At 53.7% G+C, this 17,001-nt stretch overlaps 1 protein-coding gene across 1 annotated transcript in view; it reads right to left on the bottom strand.

The window, feature by feature from the left end:
- Nucleotides 1–17,001, bottom strand: part of PRIMA1 (proline rich membrane anchor 1) — a 56,130-nt gene that overhangs the window by 38,848 nt on the left and 281 nt on the right. Inside the window, exon 2 of the mRNA XM_021679658.1 lies at nt 9,837–9,972. Within this exon, the coding sequence (XP_021535333.1) occupies nt 9,837–9,972 (136 nt within the window). The remainder of the gene's footprint in view (nt 1–9,836; nt 9,973–17,001) is intronic.

Here is a 17,001-nt window from a genome sequence, read left to right as displayed (position 1 = left end):
TTCAGCTCAGGTCATGATCCCAGGGTCCTGGGATCGAGCCCCACGTCGGGCTCCCTGCTCAGCAGAGAGCATGTTTCTCCCTCTTCCTCTGCCTGCCTCTCTGCCTACTTGTGCTCTCTTATCTCTCTGTCAAATAAATAAAATCTTAAAAAACAAAAAAACAAAAAAACAACTGTGAGTCCCCTACCACGCCCCCTTGCCCCTGGAGAGCTTAAATTCTGTCTTCACCATCAGTCATGCATTTAGTCAAACACTCAACGCGCACCTTCCATGTGTCAGGCTCTGAGCTGTCTCTGGGGACAAAGATGAATCAATAGTCCTAGTCCTCAGGGATCGGATCAGAAACTTAATAGGTCAGACCGGCTGCTTTGTCCTGGGCACAAGGAGGACATCCTATATGAGTTCTGCAATAATATGAAATCGCTAACATTGACAGGGTGATCGCCCTGGGCTCGCATTGTTCTAAGCACTGGTACACAGCCCCTCTGACCCACTCAACAGCCCCATGGGGGAAATGAGGTCCACACCAGGCCAGAGTTGCAGGGTGTCAGAACTAGCTCTTGATCCCAGGGCACCAGGTGGGGGCCTTTCAGCCAGGATCGTGCCCCCCACCCTGCAGGATCCCTTTCCGTCACGGGGTCACCTGCCCTGCTCAGTGGGCTGAGCCTGCACATGGCCTCTGGATTCCTCCCCACAGCCACACTGCGGGAGGAGGCCTCCTCCCCACGAGGAGGAAACTACGGCTCACACTGCTTCAGAACACCCAGGTTCATGTGAAATGTCCAGAATAGGGACTGTGAGAGGGGCTGTCTTAGGAGGTATGAGGTTCCCTTTTGGGGTGATGAAAATGCTCTGCCATTAGATTCGGGAGTGACAGTTGCATGACACGGTGAATGTACTAAACACAGCACCAAACTGTACACTTCCAAATGGTGAGCTTTATACTACACGGACTTAGAGCACCCAGGAGGTGGGCGGGATGTGCGCTGTGGCCAACATGCGTGTTTCCCCGTCTCCACCCCCGTGCTGGGTCCAGACTCCCCCCAGTCCCCAGTGTGACCCTGATCCTGGGGACCTCCCAGCGCCCATGGTGGCACCGAGATGTCACTCACTGGTGTGCAAATCTTACTGGCCTTTTGGCCCCAAGTGCCTTTGCACACACCTGTTCGTTTTCTGGTGGCACAGAACCCTTCCTGCCCACGCCTCTGGTGACAGCCGAGGGTCTCCGCCTTGGTTTGGGCAAGAATCACCTCCCTCCAGGGTAGGCCAGGGCACTGGTCATTTTTAAAAGTCCCAGGTGATGCCAACACCTCCCAGTAGCCAAAGCTCAGGCATCCAACCAGAGGCGCGGGGCTGTGTACGATTCATCTCTGCAGCCCCCAGAACCTGCCAAGGCACAGCCTCTTGGCACACGTTTGCTCAGTAAATCAACAAATAAAGGTTGGTTGAGCAAATTAGAGTCCACATAAATGTGTCATCTTTTATTTGCTGGGTACCAGCAAATAAATGGAAGACAAACAATTCCATTTATTGAATTGGGAGAAGGAAATTCAGTACTTAAAAATAAATAAATAAAATCACTTAAAAGAACGAGCCAGCAGTTGTTAAAGCTCTTCTGGGTATCAGATGCTCAAGTCCAGAGACAAAAATCATGCTCACACACGCGAGCGCTATGCTCAGTTTAGAGTGGAAGTCGAGGCAGAGCCAGCCCATTTTGTGGATGGGAGAGCTGAGGCCAGCCTGGATAAGAGATTTGCTCAAGCCAGGATTATGTGGATGAGAGACCCTGTTTACTGAGAGTGGGAGTGTACCGGGTGCTAGTCAAGGCCCTCACGTTCTGCTTCTACTCTCACCCCCACCTTCGGAGGACAGCCTCATCCTCTCCCTTTGGCAGATGACCAAACGGAAGCTCAGAGATGTGCAGTGACCAGCACACAGACGCTAAGGGCCAGAGCTAAGCCCAGCCCCCAGGCCCTCCTGCTCGCAGGCCTGCGAGTGGCTCAAAGATGACAGGACGGAAACTCTGTCCCACAAATGATGAATGTCCAGTACCCCAAGGTCCCAAACCACGGTGACAGTGAAGACCAGCTTCACCAATGCAGCCCACAAAGCAAGACACGTGCCAAGCGACACGGTCCCTCATCAGGTCTCACTCTTGGCCAGGACAGCACCTTCATAAGGAGCAGGTCATGCACTTTCATAAGGAGCCTGGCGCCCTGCAGAGAAGGCCGGTCCCAGGGGTCGGCCTCCCCCTCTGCACCCATCTTCAGCTTTAGGGGCCTGTGAGGGCCTCCACCGCTGCTGACCCCAAACTCCTCACAACCCAGAAGAAAATCCGGGTGGCTTCTTTAATGCGATGAAGTGTTGTTAAACCCTGGATTTGTGCTAAAGCCCTAGAGGTTGTGTCCTTAAAATGGCAGCTGTTGAAACGGTGGGACATCTGAGCCTCTGCTAACCCCTTCACGCCGCCATCCAAGTCTGCCTGATGACCCCACTGGTGAGATCACCGACACACTGAGGACCAAGGAGAGGAGCAGCGTGGGTTCGTCCCGTGGCTTCTCTGCTCCTTGATCCCACAAAACCCAGCGGCATCGCTGCCTCCTGTCCCTTCCCCACAACCACAGCCACCACTGAGTCCCATCACCCCTGCCTCCAAAACCATCTTAAATCGGAATGGGGCTTGACATCGCCTCCTCTCCCTTGCCCCCACCTCCCCCCCCCATTCCAGGGCACACCCCTGGCCCCCCCCCCCATCTGTGGCCTGGACCCAAGTGACTGGTCTCTGTCGTGTGTAAATGAAGCCATGCCCCACCTCTGCTCCAAACCGTCCAGAGGATTCTAGGTGCGCTTAAGAGAAAACCCAACCCCCTTCCCTAGCCTCCGGGGCCCTGCGTGCTGCCTCCCTCTGGGCCTTGCCTCCTCCTGTCCTCCTTCACCCAGTAGCCGGAGCCACCCTGGCCCTTCACACCCGCCCCAAGCGCCACCCTGCGTGAGGGACTTGCACTTGCTGTCCCCTCCACTGAGAATGCTCCTCGCCTGGGGTCTTCCTCCCCGCCTGTTTCCCTTCCACCAGCTCTCAGCTGAAACATCACTTCCTGTCCCCAGACCATGCGATCTAAGTGACCACCCAGTGACGCCCTATCAGATCACAGGATTTTAATGACCTTTGTAGGTCGTTTCCCTCTATTTGTGATGTTTTTGGTTTATTTTCTGTCCCAGCGCCCCCTGCCCTGCTGGAGCCTACACACAGTAAAATGTAAACTCCGTCACTGAAGGGGTCCTTCTGTCAAGTTCACCACTGCATTCCCAGAACCTAGCTCAGGGTCTGGCAATAGCAGATAGTCAAAATTATTTGCAAACCACATGGACGAGTGGCTACTGAGGCCCTGCGATATGCCGGGCACGCACTAAGGAACTTTGCTATAACTAGCAAAGGATCCAGGCATTAGCCAATTAATTAATTAATTGCTAAAGATCAAATTTGACACTTAAAAGGGCAGGATGATTGCTATAAAGGAAAAAGAAAGTTCAAAGAGTGTGTGCGTGAAGATGGAGGGTAGTGTGCTTTTAAAATGCAGGCCGATTCTCTGACACTCTATCAAGAGGAGGGAGCTGAGTCCCACTCCCCAAATGTGAGCAGCTTTGGGCCCTTGATTCCAAGGAACAAATGCAGTAGGAGCAATGCTGCATGACCTCCTCAGCCAGGTTCCACCTGCTTCTGGGGCTCGGCATGCGGCCGCCATGCTGCGAGGAAGCCCGAACCACAGGGAGCCAGCACGTGTGTCTGGTGGACACGGCTGGCTGGAGACCCAACCAACAGCCAGCACCAGCCACCAGACGTGAGCAGGGAAGCCGTCAAGGGGGTCCAGGCCCAGCCAACTGAGTGCAATCCCAGGAAAGGCCTCCAGTGAGAGCCTCCTGGTGGAGCCCCGTCAACCCCCTACCCACGAGAGGAAAGGATAATGCACCTGCTGTTGTTTTCACCACTAATTTGGGGGGCGATTTGTTTCTTAGACAGACAGAACTCCGAATGGTGGGACCCCTGTGGAAGTCAAGGAGGGTTTTCCTGGAGGATATTCGAGCTGAGATCTGCATGAGTTAAGGTCAACTACTTTGAGGGGCAGTCTGGTGCCAGGAAAGACTCATACATGCAAAGGCTCTGAGACAGAAAGGAGCAAGGCCCATTCAAGGACAGGAGGGGGGACCCCTGATGCTAACTGTCCCTAACGGAGGGGAGGAGGCAGGCAAAGGATGCAGCAGGAAGCAGGAATGACCTCCCCTTCTTACCAGCTGTGCAGCCTGGGACAAGTAACTCACCCTCTCTGAGCCCTAGGCTCCTCACAGAAATTGGGGATAATACCACTTACTACAGAGAAGAGTGGTTAAGGATTAAATGAGCTGAGGAAAGAAAAGCTTCCACCGCAGTACCAGGAACTAAATATCATTTTCCTTCCAGTGTTCTGGGTGAGTGAAAAAAAACATTCTAGAACTTCCACAGTCCCATTTGTTTCTCTTTGTTAACACTTGGCCCTTGGCACAAGAGATGGGGAGCCAGGTCACCCCACTCTAGCTCCACCACTGCTGGGCGACCTTTGGGGAGTCACTTAACCTCTCTTCTGGTTTTGCTAAGAATAAAACAAATGCAAAAATAAAACCTCTATCAGACTTGACTCCGTAAAGACAGGCACTATGGAGATGCAGGCTCACGCCTCTGTTCTGCCATAGCTATTTTTGGCCCAATCAGCCTCAAAAGCAGGTCTCACAGAGGGGTGTACGTGCTTTTCCTTGAGGGCTGGTACATGTCTCCTTCCACGGCCTCAGCCATGTCTGAGTCACACGCGGGGACGAGTGGGCATCGCTGACATTTACCAAGCGAGCCCAGGTCCTGAGCTCTGGCGGCTGCCGTGGGCTTTCTGCTCAGGCCCCTTGAGCATGCCTTTGCCTTTGCCAGGATTCACCCCTGCCCACGCCTTCCAGAAATATCTGGACCTGGGGGACCCCGATTAACCGTGAGCCTGGCGAGGGCTGCCCCGAAAGGGGCCCCGGGCGGAACTCTGAAAACCTTTTCCTTTCTGTTGAAAACCTAGGAGAGCCGACACATCCTAAAAGAGCCAACTTCATCCTCAAGTTTCTAACCTGATGCTCCTTTGTCAGCAGACAGGTGCCAGGACCGTGTTTAAGTAACTCCCAACCTGGAGGCCAGTGACCTTTTATTATTACTACTCTGATCATTAATATTTATTAGCTGCCATTTATTGAGTATGACTTGGGCTCTGGGCTCTGCACTGTGTTAACTTTATGGCACTAAACCCCCCAACCACCCACATGCAGCTGGTGTTGTCATTAGCCCCATTTTACAGATGCAGAAACTGAGGTCCCATGCAGTTAAGGATACCTTGCCCAAATCACTTAGCTAATGAGCAAGATTTGGCACCAGGTCTAGAGGGCAGGAGAGCTGGGCTGCCACAGGGCTTTTCAAGCATGTAGTTTCTGCCACGTGCAGCCTATGTCATCTCCAGTCTTCCCAGCAATCCCTTCTCCAGGGGGTACCCCCAGCCCCACTTTACAGATGAGGGAACTGAGGCCCTAAGAGGGAATGTGACATGCCCAGCACGACAGACCTAGCAGCGGAAGGGCCGGATCTGCCTCTAAAGTCCCCTGACCTGACTGTCATTCTCTGGGACACCAGGACAGTCCTGGGCAAAACAGGACACGTTGGTTGCCCTGAGCAGCAGGGTGCTGTTTGGAGGAAGAGGGTGGCCTGCCCGCCCGGCCACGTGGAGAACGCCCAACAATTTCTGGCAGTCACTTCCACGCGAGACCATATAGGTCTGCAGGAAGATGCACAGAGCTTTCTCTCTTCCCTCCTTCTCCCCTGATCCCAGACCCACACACTGTAGCCCACACTCCAGCCGACAAACATTCCTTCAGCAGGGAGTCTTCTGCCTGATCCTAACTCTGGGCTTTGCTTCCACCGCTCCCTCTCTTCCACGGCCTGGCCGGCCTCCCTCTGTTCCAGCCCGGCCAACATCTCCTGGAGAATTCTTTCATGCCATCCCAGATCCTCCCTTCCAGCCCCTGCTGGGGAGGCCAAGTCCCTGTGCGCCTCTGGGTGCCACTGGCATGCCCAATGCAGACACTGGGCAAACACTGGCCAGTGAAGGAGAGGCCCTCGTGAGCGGAACGGATGCAAGGCACATCCATGGGACAAATGGGCAAAAGGCTGACACGCGCTCAGAAACAGCATCTCCCGAAAGATGGCAGGAAAGGACACTCCTTCTGCAAACTGAACTTCCTGAGGGCAGGAGCCGCCCCTCTCTTGCTCACTGCTGACTTCCTAGCCCTTGGCACCGTGCCCGGCACCTGCTAAGCTCCATGCACACCTAGGGAACAAAACGACCACAGAGGCTTCACAGCACCGAAGCCCTGTGCCTGCTGGGAGAGGCCGATTCCTTGGGGACTATAGAGCAGGCTGAAGTTGTGGGTGTGGCTCTCTCTCTGTCCAGCATTTATTGGGCACCACCTGTGTGCAGGGTCTAGGCTGAGCTCAACAAGGATGGAAAGAACATACAAAATATTTTCTCTGCCCTTAGTCTCATCTGCCTCACATGCCCCCAGGTAGGCCATGGCCCCAGGGGGCATCCTCTGTCCCATCCCTGCCCAGTGTCCATGTCCTCATCCTTAGGCTATCGCCCCTCTACCCCTCTACCCGGCTCTTCCCTTGGAAAGCCATCCCCTCCTTTAACCTCCAGCCCTGAGCGCCAATGCCAAGGGTGGTCATGTGGCCCAGGCCCGATCAATCAGCTCATTCCATCTCGTAGGACTGACCACCACTGACCCAAGGACAGACATGTGACCCAAGCTGGTCCACTGAAAGTCAGCCCCAGGACTTTAGTTGAAGGATTCAGGAAGAGAAGCTCCCTTTGTAGGAAGATTACTGACAGTAAGGTTGATGGAATCTGGGAGCCTGGAGTCCTCAGAGACCGGGCCAGCCTCAGAGAAGGGACAACCCAGGGGAAACCAGAAGACAGAAAGACAGAGACAGAAATCCAATACCATCATCATACAAGGCCTGCTGCTGGATATCCTGACACGTGAGCCAAGAAACTAACATCTCTCACCCTAGCTTTAGTATGGCTTCAGCTTCTTCAAGATGCGTCTCTGCTCTGTGTAACTGAAGGAGCCCCGCCATAGAACCAAGCGACATCTGCTCTCCTCAGCCCCAGAAGCCTTCGGGCCCCAAACCCAACATGAGGCCTCTGTCCCCCGACACAGGGCACTCCCTGCCTGCCTCCCCTTCTCTGCGGCTTCCAGCCGGGCTCCAGGCCCTCGTGGGTGGTCTGGGGCTTGAAGTCTCTTACGAGTTCCCCACTAGACTCCAGTCTAGCAGCTCACCCCCAAGCCACCACATTGTCAGGAAAATGGATCTTTCTGAAGAGGACAATAGAGAATCATGCCAGTTCCCCAATTCACACCTTTGTGGGTTTGCTGCTCTCCACGGCGGATTCCTAAAGCATGGGGTGCGTGTCCCTGAAGGTAAGTGAGCTGCCTGCAGATGGCACGTGGACCCAGCACGCCAACACATGAAGACGGAACAAGAAACTTCGGCCCCCTCTGGTCCTCTTACAAGCCTTCTGATTTCTTTATAGAGAAAAATCTCTCCATGGTCCTACTAGGGCTCCGACATCTCTCTACCACTTGCTTCTCTCCCTTTTTAACAAAAAGAGGGAAAGCCTTGAGCTCGGCCCCTTCCACAACGAGCTAGAACTTTGAACTATTGTTTTGTGCTTGTTGTATTTGTTTTTATGGTCACCTTCTATGTATGTGAATGATAGTGGTTTTTCATTGACGGTAGTTATATAAAGTTTCCTTTGGAAATTAATTTATATAAACACAAAAGTGAGTCTATTTAAAGAAAAACTAAGGCAAATGACAGGACGTATACGGAGATGGTGAATCACGTTTGGCAAACAATGATTCACAGGATGCAATGTGATCTCCTCAGCCAGGCACATGACACCCTCACGGTCCGCCCCTTGACCATTCTTTCAAACCCACCAAAGGGCTTTTGGCTCCCATGATGAGGCTCACAAAGTCAGACCTCCAAGCCTCTGCCCATGCTGTTCCTTCTGCCCAATGTTCTTCCCTCAGACCCTCCTTCTCAACCTAGAACAATCTTATTTATTCCTGAAGGCCCAGGTGAATGTTGCTGTCTACTGCGGCCCAACTGCTCAAAGATCTCAAGGCCCCCCTGTGCTCTCTTGGACCACTTTTTAGGGGTTGCTGACACTAAGGCCTTCCCTTTGAGGCTGAGAGACCCCAGAAGACCAGAACGGTCTTTCACCTCTGTGTCTGGCACCGAAGTTCGGTTAGCACGGGGAGGGTGTGGACCCATCAGATGCAAGCATATCTGGGGACCACAAAGGCCCAGAGCCCAAACAGCGGGAAGGGAAGGGGGAGGGGAGTGATCTCCAGACGCAGGTGCCCGAGGCTGGGCCCCACAGCACAGCTCAGGGATCCCCTCAGGAGAGAGGAGGAGGTGAGCATCCGGGCTACCGGGTCCTGCAGAGGCCTGGAACAGACAGCCTAGCAGGCCAAGCTTCTCGACTTTAACTTGCGTTTGGATCATCTTTGGACTTGTAATGCCAATTCCTAAGCCTCACCCAAACACTGGCTCGGTGGGTTTGAAGTGGGTCCTAAACTACACTTTAAAAGGAATGCCTCGGGGCGTCTGGGTGGCTCAGTTGGTTGAGCAGACAGACTCTTGGTTTCGGCTCAGGTCATGATCTCAGGGTCCTGGGATCAGGCCCCGTGTTGGGCTCCGCACTCAGTGGGGAGTCTGCTTGAGGATTCTCTCTCCCTCTGCCCCTCCCCTCACACTCTCTCATGTGTGCGCGCACTCTCTCTCGCTCAAATAAATTAAAAAGAAACGCCTCAAGTGATGGCAAGGGCCACACTTGGAGAAACACTGGGCCACAGGTGTTGGCACGAATGGAAACAGGTAAGGGCCTAGCAGACAAAACGCAGAAATGCATCTGAACCGCAAAGATCCTCCAGAACATTGCATCACTGCCTGGCCACCGAGAGCCTGAAGACACAGTCTACCGGCGAATGAGCGTTGTCAAGGTTATTTACAATACGCCCCCAAATAATTCAACGGAGATGTGTTTAATGAGGTAGATCCCCGCACGATCACAGGCAGTGTTATAGGCCGACCCTGGAGTGATCCATCCAAAATACAGAATCTCTTGTTAGAGACCTTCTCGACTATCGATTGTGAGCAGGAAACTTAACCCCTCTGAGTCAGGATGAGGCCATTCCTGGCTAAAGAAACCCTCCTTTGTTCGAATGACCAGGCAATCAAATTGTTCGTAGATGAAATCCAGGCAAACCAGAGAAAGGGAGGTTTCTAGCAGAACTCGCCGCAAATGGCAGTAAGAGCCTCCACTTTGGTTCGTTACCAATTGCCTCCTCACGCGCGAATTAAAATAGAGAAGTGAAAGCATGTGGACCCGTGGGGTCTTTGAGGCCAGCCCGGTGGCTGCCCCCCTTCCAAGCTCTGGCCTTCAGAACAATCCAGGCCGAGTCACTCATCAAATGGAGATTGACTTTTATCTGATTAACCGGGGGAGAAACATCCTCCTCCATGGCGCAGGAACATTCTGTGGGAAAGGCGTTTTGCAGACCGCAGGGAAAAGTTGGGCCTTGGCTTTCCTCCTGCTTGGGCAGTGGAAAATTACAAAGGAAGCAAGGCTGTCCTCTGCTCTGCTCACGGGTTCTTCCTGGGCCCGGAAAACACAAAGAGAACCCCGGAAACGGAGTGAGCCTTTACTTACCTGGGGCGGAGAGGAGTCGGGGAGGTGGTGGGGGCGGGGGTGGTGGGGGCAGCAAGGGAGGGGGGCGGCACTGGCAGATGTGTTGACAGCTGTCGGTCACCTTGGAGCAGGACTTCTGGGGCTCACCATGCGTCACCTGCAGAAACGGGCAGGTGCCCAAGAGAAGACATGAGGCCGCAGGGAGCAGAAATGGGCCCGCCCCACCCACTCCCAGCCAGGCTGGAACTCGGGATCCTCCCCCCAGGCCACCGAGGGAGGAGGGCAGGAGTCGGGGTGGCTCGAAGGGAACAGTGTTGTGGGAGGCCGGCCTGGTGGGTTTAGAGACCAAGGTTTTATTCCCAGCTCTGCCAGGGACCGGCCGTGAGACCGTGGCCCATGACCTGGCTACTGAGAGGGAGACAAAAATTTTACGGTTAACTCTCAGAATTTCCCTAGCGCACAAATGAGGGAACTGAGGCCCAGGCTGCCCGACGTTCCCACACCCGGGCAGTGACTGGATACCGATTTTACCTCCTCAGTAACCTGAGCCAACCATTCCTGCAGTCTTCCTTGTTACAGCACAAGGCCAAGCCCGCCCCTTCTCTCTGCCCACAGGTCCTGACAGCCTTCCTATGTCCACGCAGGGCCAAGGTGCCCCCCATCTGGAGGGAGGAACCTTACCCAGTCCAGCCATGTGAGCAAAGGCAGCCCGAGTGGTCTTGTGGGAAACACACCGGACCAAACCCTCTGCATCCTCCTAACAATCCCTGTGTCCCTGCCCACAGCTCAGGAGCTCACGTGGCCACATGGCCCTGCTCCAGAGGCCCCTGATGCTGTTTCCAGCCCCACCTCACTCCACGCTCTCAGCTTCTGCTCTGCTCTCAACACCCTTCTTCTAGTCCCTGGACCCTGGCCACCCCCCATCCCCCTTTACGTATGCTGCTCCACTGTCCCAGAATGTTCTCCCACACCTTTCTCTGACTTGATCCATTACTCAGCTTGGCTATCAGCTCCTCAGGGGAGCACCTCTGACCAGGTCAGGTCTCCTTTTATAGGCTCTCCTGGCACCAGGCTGCGCTCTGTGGGTCAAAAATCTACATTTGGGTGATTATCTGATTCCTACCTATCTGCACCATTGGACTAGACGCTCTGTAGGGGTAGGGGCCCAGCTTTTTATTTTCACCCACTAAGGGAATCCCTGGCATCCAATAAATATTTGGTGAATGAATGAATGAGTATTAAAAACTGGACCAGAATCCATGCCTCTTGACTCCTGATCTGGTGTTTTTTCGACACCAGTCTTTAGTTCTTCACCTGTCAACCAGGATGGGGCTGGGCTCAACCAGCAGTTCCCAATCCTGACTGCAAATGAGAATCTCCCAGGCAGCTTTAAAAAAATACTCATGCCTGATCCTTTCCTAAGACCGATTAAATCAAAATTTTGTGTAATTTTCCCAGGCTAGACTTCTACTGTACAGCCCACGTGTGCACTGCTGGTTTAGATACATCATCAGCCTCCCTCCCCATGGCAGAGTGCCCTAACCCGCGAGCCTAGGGTTCTGTGCCTGTCTCAGGGAACAAGGGGATATAAAGGCATGAAGGAAAGAGTTGGTGGGCATCCCCACCTCAATGAAGCCCCCAGTAACGTCTCTGGCTGTCCTTTCGGGGGAGTAGAAACCCAGAACCCCAGTTTCTCTGCAGCTAGCCACCTGCGGCCTGCCGTTGGGAAGGGCATGCTATAGACCACCTTTGGAGGCCAATGCTGCCCCTCCAACACGCGTATTGTCCTGGGCCGGCAGGGAGAGCCCCTGGGGCTCCAATGCTCCCTTCACACTTGGCGGCTGTGAACAGGCTGGGTGATGACCACTGGGTGATGGCAGTAAGAGGTGGGTTGATTTACAGCCCCTAACTTACTATCTACGAGGCCAGCCGAGAAGCCGAAGCCGCTGCTCACCACCTTTTAGGGTTCTTAAAGGGCCACTGACTGCATTTCAAACTCCGAAGGCAAGCTCATCTCCCACCTGGAAGAGCAGATCCTCGGATGGGGAGCCTCTCCTAGTTAGTTGATGGGGATGCTTAACTCCCTGCGCAGACGTGGTACCCCCACCAGCTTCTCCACCAGTGCACCTGTCAGCTCCCCTGTGGTCATCGAGCTGCCCTCCTCCCGTTCCACCCTCCTCCAGGGGCCAACCTTCTAAGACCACGGGGGGTTGCTCGAAGACTCCATTCTGCCAGTGCTGGCCTCCGAGGTCGCTCCTCTGCTGAACTCTACCAGTGTGCAAATGTCAAGCAATGCTACGGCCAAACCAAGGACCCTCTCCGAGGGGCAATTTATGCGAGAGTTCCAGAGGAGCACGTCTGCTTAACCTGGCCCAACACGATGACCCATTTTTGTGAGAGGATATAAGGGCACCGATGGATACGAGAGTTTAAAGCGATAAAATTATCGGCAGGGAAGCCGGGGCCAAGTTTCAAGGCTGAAGGGGAAGGGAACAACGGAGTGTATGGCATTTAAAAAAAACCCATGGTTCCTTCGTCTCTCGGATAATGGCCCCACTGGAATGGGATTGTGCACATCTGTGTAACCAGTCACCCTCACAGAAGTATCCCATTTAGGGTGTCTATCCTTCTCCCTGATTGGGGGGACCCACGTGGGGTCCTTCACTGGCGTTTGGTCCAGCACAAGCCTGTGGCCACTGAGCCGCTCTTAACTGACATTTGGTTACTCAGACCTTGATCCACTTGCCAACCTCCGGAACCCCACATTCCCCACCCCCCACCCATCACATTGGATCCACCTGCCCAGGGCTGCTGCCTCACCCTGTAATCTCTGGGGCACTCTGCCCCTGTTTTGTAATGTCTGCTCCCTGCACTGAGCCTCGAGCGTCTCGGGGCAGGCAGGCGGATGGATCTGTGCTTCCTGAGTCCTGACCCAGTGCGTCTTCCTGAGCCCTACTGTGTGTGAGCCATGGCTGGATAAGTGAGAGAGGCAAGCTTATCATTGACGCTTATGGGGGGTGGGGGGAGGACAGGCCCAGCGAAGCTAAGTAACCTACTAAGATTTCACAGGGCCCTGCATTCAGTTGGCACATAATGAAAAGATGTGTTGGGGGATGGTCTGCCCACCAGTGGAGAAACACAGGATCTATTCTGCTCCCCAACTCTGGGTCCACTTGGGGGTTCTGTGGATTGGCGGTGTTGTATTTAGACCAGTCGAGAGGAGACCTCAGCATTGAGAGCTCGTCTCAACGCCCGGCTTGCTTGGTTTGTATCTTGGGGAGTCCCACGGGGAGAAGGAACTTTCCCTGAAGCCACCTGCTCTTGGCTGGACCTGACTAAGCAGGGGCAGAGGCTCAGAGAGGTCAACGACTTGCCTAAAGCCTGCAGAACAGAAGCTGACATCATGACTTCCTGCGGCCACTTTTCGTCCAGTTTTGCTGTCCCCTGCCTTCCCGCCCCTGCTCTGCAGCATCCCTGGGGCCAGAATCTTGTCGATGCTACTGTCGTGGAGAGTGGGCTAAGGCACATGTGAGTCCCGCAGTCACCTGGATTTGGTACCTGCCACTGTGGTCCGGCGGCCATGGTGCTCCATGTTCCCACTCACTCCTGACCAGTCAGTGCAGCTTTCTGGTTCAGTGGGTGTTACCTTCCTGAATAGTCCCTGTGCCCATCAGTTTCTCCCCATTCTCACTGCTACCACCCTAAACCAGGACACCGTCATATCTCCACTGGGCAGCACCTGCCTCTCATCTAGGATTATGAGATAAAATAGAGGGCACCTTGTTAAATTTTAGAGAAACAACCATTTTTAGTATAAGTATATCCCAAATATTGGGTGGGATATACTTACACTAAAGCCTGAGGCATTGTTTATTTGAAATTCAAATTTAACTAGATGTCCTATATCTCTACCTGCCTAAATCTGGCAACCCTCTCCTCCCCAGCGTCTTTGCCCCCTTGCCTCACCCCTGCTGCCCCAAATCCATCTTTCTGCTGGGCCTGGACCGAGATTTCTAAAATGCCAGCCGGAGACTATGTCATTTCTTGCTTAAAACCTTCAACGGCTCCCATAGCCCTCGGGATCGTGTCCAAACTGTAAGGCATTATGTTAGGGGTTTACAACAGTGGCCTCACCTGGGACTTCCCTCCCCGGGGTTCTTCCCACGCCCCGTTCTCTCCTCTGGCCTCGGGGCTACTCCCTCTGCCTGGACACTTCATTCATGCCTGCAGCCTGCTCCTCTCTTGCCCTTGTTCATGCTTCAGCCGCAGCACTACCTCTGCGAGCCTTCTCTGACTCTCCCACCAGGTCTCGTCCCCAAGCCGACTGCTCCTGCTGAGTTCTCTTGCCTATAATTGCTTCATTTTCTCTCCAGCGCCAGGCTGTCAGTGCTGGGAGGCCAGGGACCGCTCCCCCCTTGCACTTAACAAAGGGCCTGGCAAACAGTAGGTGCCCAATAGATGCTACTGACGAGATAAGCCAAGCTGTAGTGACTGATCATAGGAGGAGCTCAGCATTGCTGGTGCCCCGCCTTCAGCACACAGAGACCCATTGGCCTGGGTCACAGCCTGTCTCCCTGGAGGACACCCACAAAGATGATGGCTTCTGGCATCTTGTATGGAGACAGGCCAGCACCACAGTAACTTGATGAGACACACTCCTGTCACACCTAATAAATTTGCCAGCCTGTCATCCTCTTTGCTTGCAAAAAAAGGAATCATCTGGAAGTGAACTTAGAAGAACCCTAAATCACAAAAGCTCAGAATCTCAATTCTAGACATATTAAAGAAGAAAGGGGGGAGCCTAGGGAATGCCCCCACCAACCTTGTGGCAATTTAAATGTCATCCAACTTTAAGGATTATGTTTCTTATCTTCTGGGCGACAGCCAGAGGCTTCAGGCTGATTTCAAGGTGGGAACCTGGTGCTTCGTGGGGGACCACAGGTCTCTTGCTTCACCAATTATCCTATTAATTACAGCTCTTTGATATGTTGGTCTCACTCTTGCAGATGTTTACAACTTTGGGGGATTCTTCCGGCAAAATGCTTACGAAAGCACAGACAGCTCTGAGTTCTTTCTCTATATTCAAGAAACTCCTATGATGTGGCAGATTTCAATCTCTCCGCTTAGAGGGAAATACATGGCCCTCATGCACTTGTATCTTTCTCTTCTTCCCTCTGTTCTCCTGGAGTCAGCTCTTTTCCTTAAAAACCAGATCCATCCATTCCAAAGCCCCTCTTCCCTTGGCTTCTCAGTCCCTTATCATTTGTAGATTAATTTTTCGAGAGCCTCCTGCCAACATTTTGCCCACTTTACTTGTCTGGAGGACTCCTTTTCTAATTGATTTTCACGAAAATTGACTTGTATTGAGTAACAGCATCTGAAACACACACACACACGCATGCACGCAAGCACGAGCACTGCCTGGCTGAAGGACATTGCTAAAAAACTGAGCTGCGTTCACAAATTATTTCTTTTGGTGGTGACAGTGGGGAGGCAGTGGGTCTGCTGTGTGAATCCTGCTGGTTCACGCCACAGAATGCCAGCCTCGGAGGCTGACAACAGCACGTTGCTCTCTAGGAGTGTTAGGGAAAACTGTAAACAGATGAATAGAAAAATGAAGTGAACTTCACATCTGAGGTTCAACTAAAAGTTGCACGAGGGAAGCTGGTCCCAAGCTGCCCAAGGGTTTAGAAGTGACACAATCCTGAATCCTGAGGAGGCACAGCGGAGTTTAATAGCTGCCGTTTCACACATTAAACAAAGCTGTCAATTCCGGAAGGAAAACAGTTGTGAGGGAGACAGATGGAAGCCAAAGAAGCCAGAGCAGAAGAGGAGCCTGGGGCTGGGGCTGTGGTTGGGTGGGGGGTTGGGGGGGGGTGGCTGGCCGACCCACCTGCTCAACTAGCATGCTCCTTCCAGCCTGAGAGCCCCTGGTGTTCCCCGGTGGTCACCCAGGCCACCATCCAGGCAGGACGGACAGCTGGTTTCCAGCGGGGCCCCATCGCGCAGGGCAGCTCAAGGACCGCAGCAGATTGGCAAGGGGTCTCACCCTATCCCCTGTCCTTTGGTTGACCGCCCCCTACTCAGGGCAACCATCTGAAAGATCCCCAACCCCCAAATGCCACCAGAAGAACATGAAACCGCGAAACCTCCAGAGTTGGGGATGTCGATGCTCAAAACAGTAAAAATGTCCTCCAGTGCCTGTGGAACCGCTGAAAATTCAAAAACGTCCCACAGGTTCTGTCGTGATCAAGAGAGTGGCTGGCCATCCAGATAGAGGAGCAGCGTGACTGTTACTAGTATCGACAATGACAGCCGCAGCCACCACTGAGGGTTTATTATGGTCCAGGCGCTGCGCGAAGCCATCTTTACTTGCTTGATCTCATCAAGTACTTACAAGGGCACAGTGAGGAACAAGAAACCAAGGCCCCGAGAGGCATGGCCTGAAGTCCTGAGCAGGTGAGGGGCAGAACTGGGGCTCAAAACGCAGAACTGACACCAGAGTCCACATCACCACTCCGCTGTACCACTGACCGTGGACATTCTGGAAGGTACCAGGGGCCATGCCATCTGACCCTCTCCCTGAGCCTAACAGAAGTCACTCGAGCTGGTGGCCCCCTGGCCTGTGCCCTGGGGTCTCGGGGGGCCCAGGGTGAAGGCTCCAGCCCCAGGCAATCCTTACAGATGGACAGTTTCTTCCTACATCTCCACTAGGGGCCCCCAGGCACAACCTGTCCACATCCCCAACTCCACTGCCTCCAGGAAACACAGCCCCAGCCGTGGTTAAGTCCAGTTTAAGAAGGCTAAGTACAAGTTTACTAGTGACTCTGGTGGGAAATAAAGAAAGTATAATTCTTGGGATCATTTTCTTCTTAAGTTTGTAGAAGCTCTAAGGTTTCTTTCCCTGCATTTCTGCAACAGAATGTTATCATCGAGAGGGCACTCCCAAGCCCTTTCTGTTCCAAGGCCCTGTCCTGCAGGCCTTGCCAGGCCAGGACTGAGGCCTGCCCCAGAGTTTTTCCAGATCTTTTCAGGGCCAGAGTATGGAGGGGTAGGGAGAGTGGGAGGGCATGCACCTTTTCTTGTCCTGAGCTCTCCCCAGGAGCAATCGGAGGGGCGGCTGCAGGAAGCCAGGGTCGTGGGAGTGAAGTGCCACCGCCCCCCCCCCCCCCCCCCCCCCCCCCCC

This window comes from Neomonachus schauinslandi, chromosome 9 (genome assembly GCF_002201575.2).
Source record: "Neomonachus schauinslandi chromosome 9, ASM220157v2, whole genome shotgun sequence".
Classification (NCBI taxonomy): domain Eukaryota; kingdom Metazoa; phylum Chordata; class Mammalia; order Carnivora; family Phocidae; genus Neomonachus; species Neomonachus schauinslandi.
This window is presented reverse-complemented; position numbering and strand designations above follow the sequence as displayed.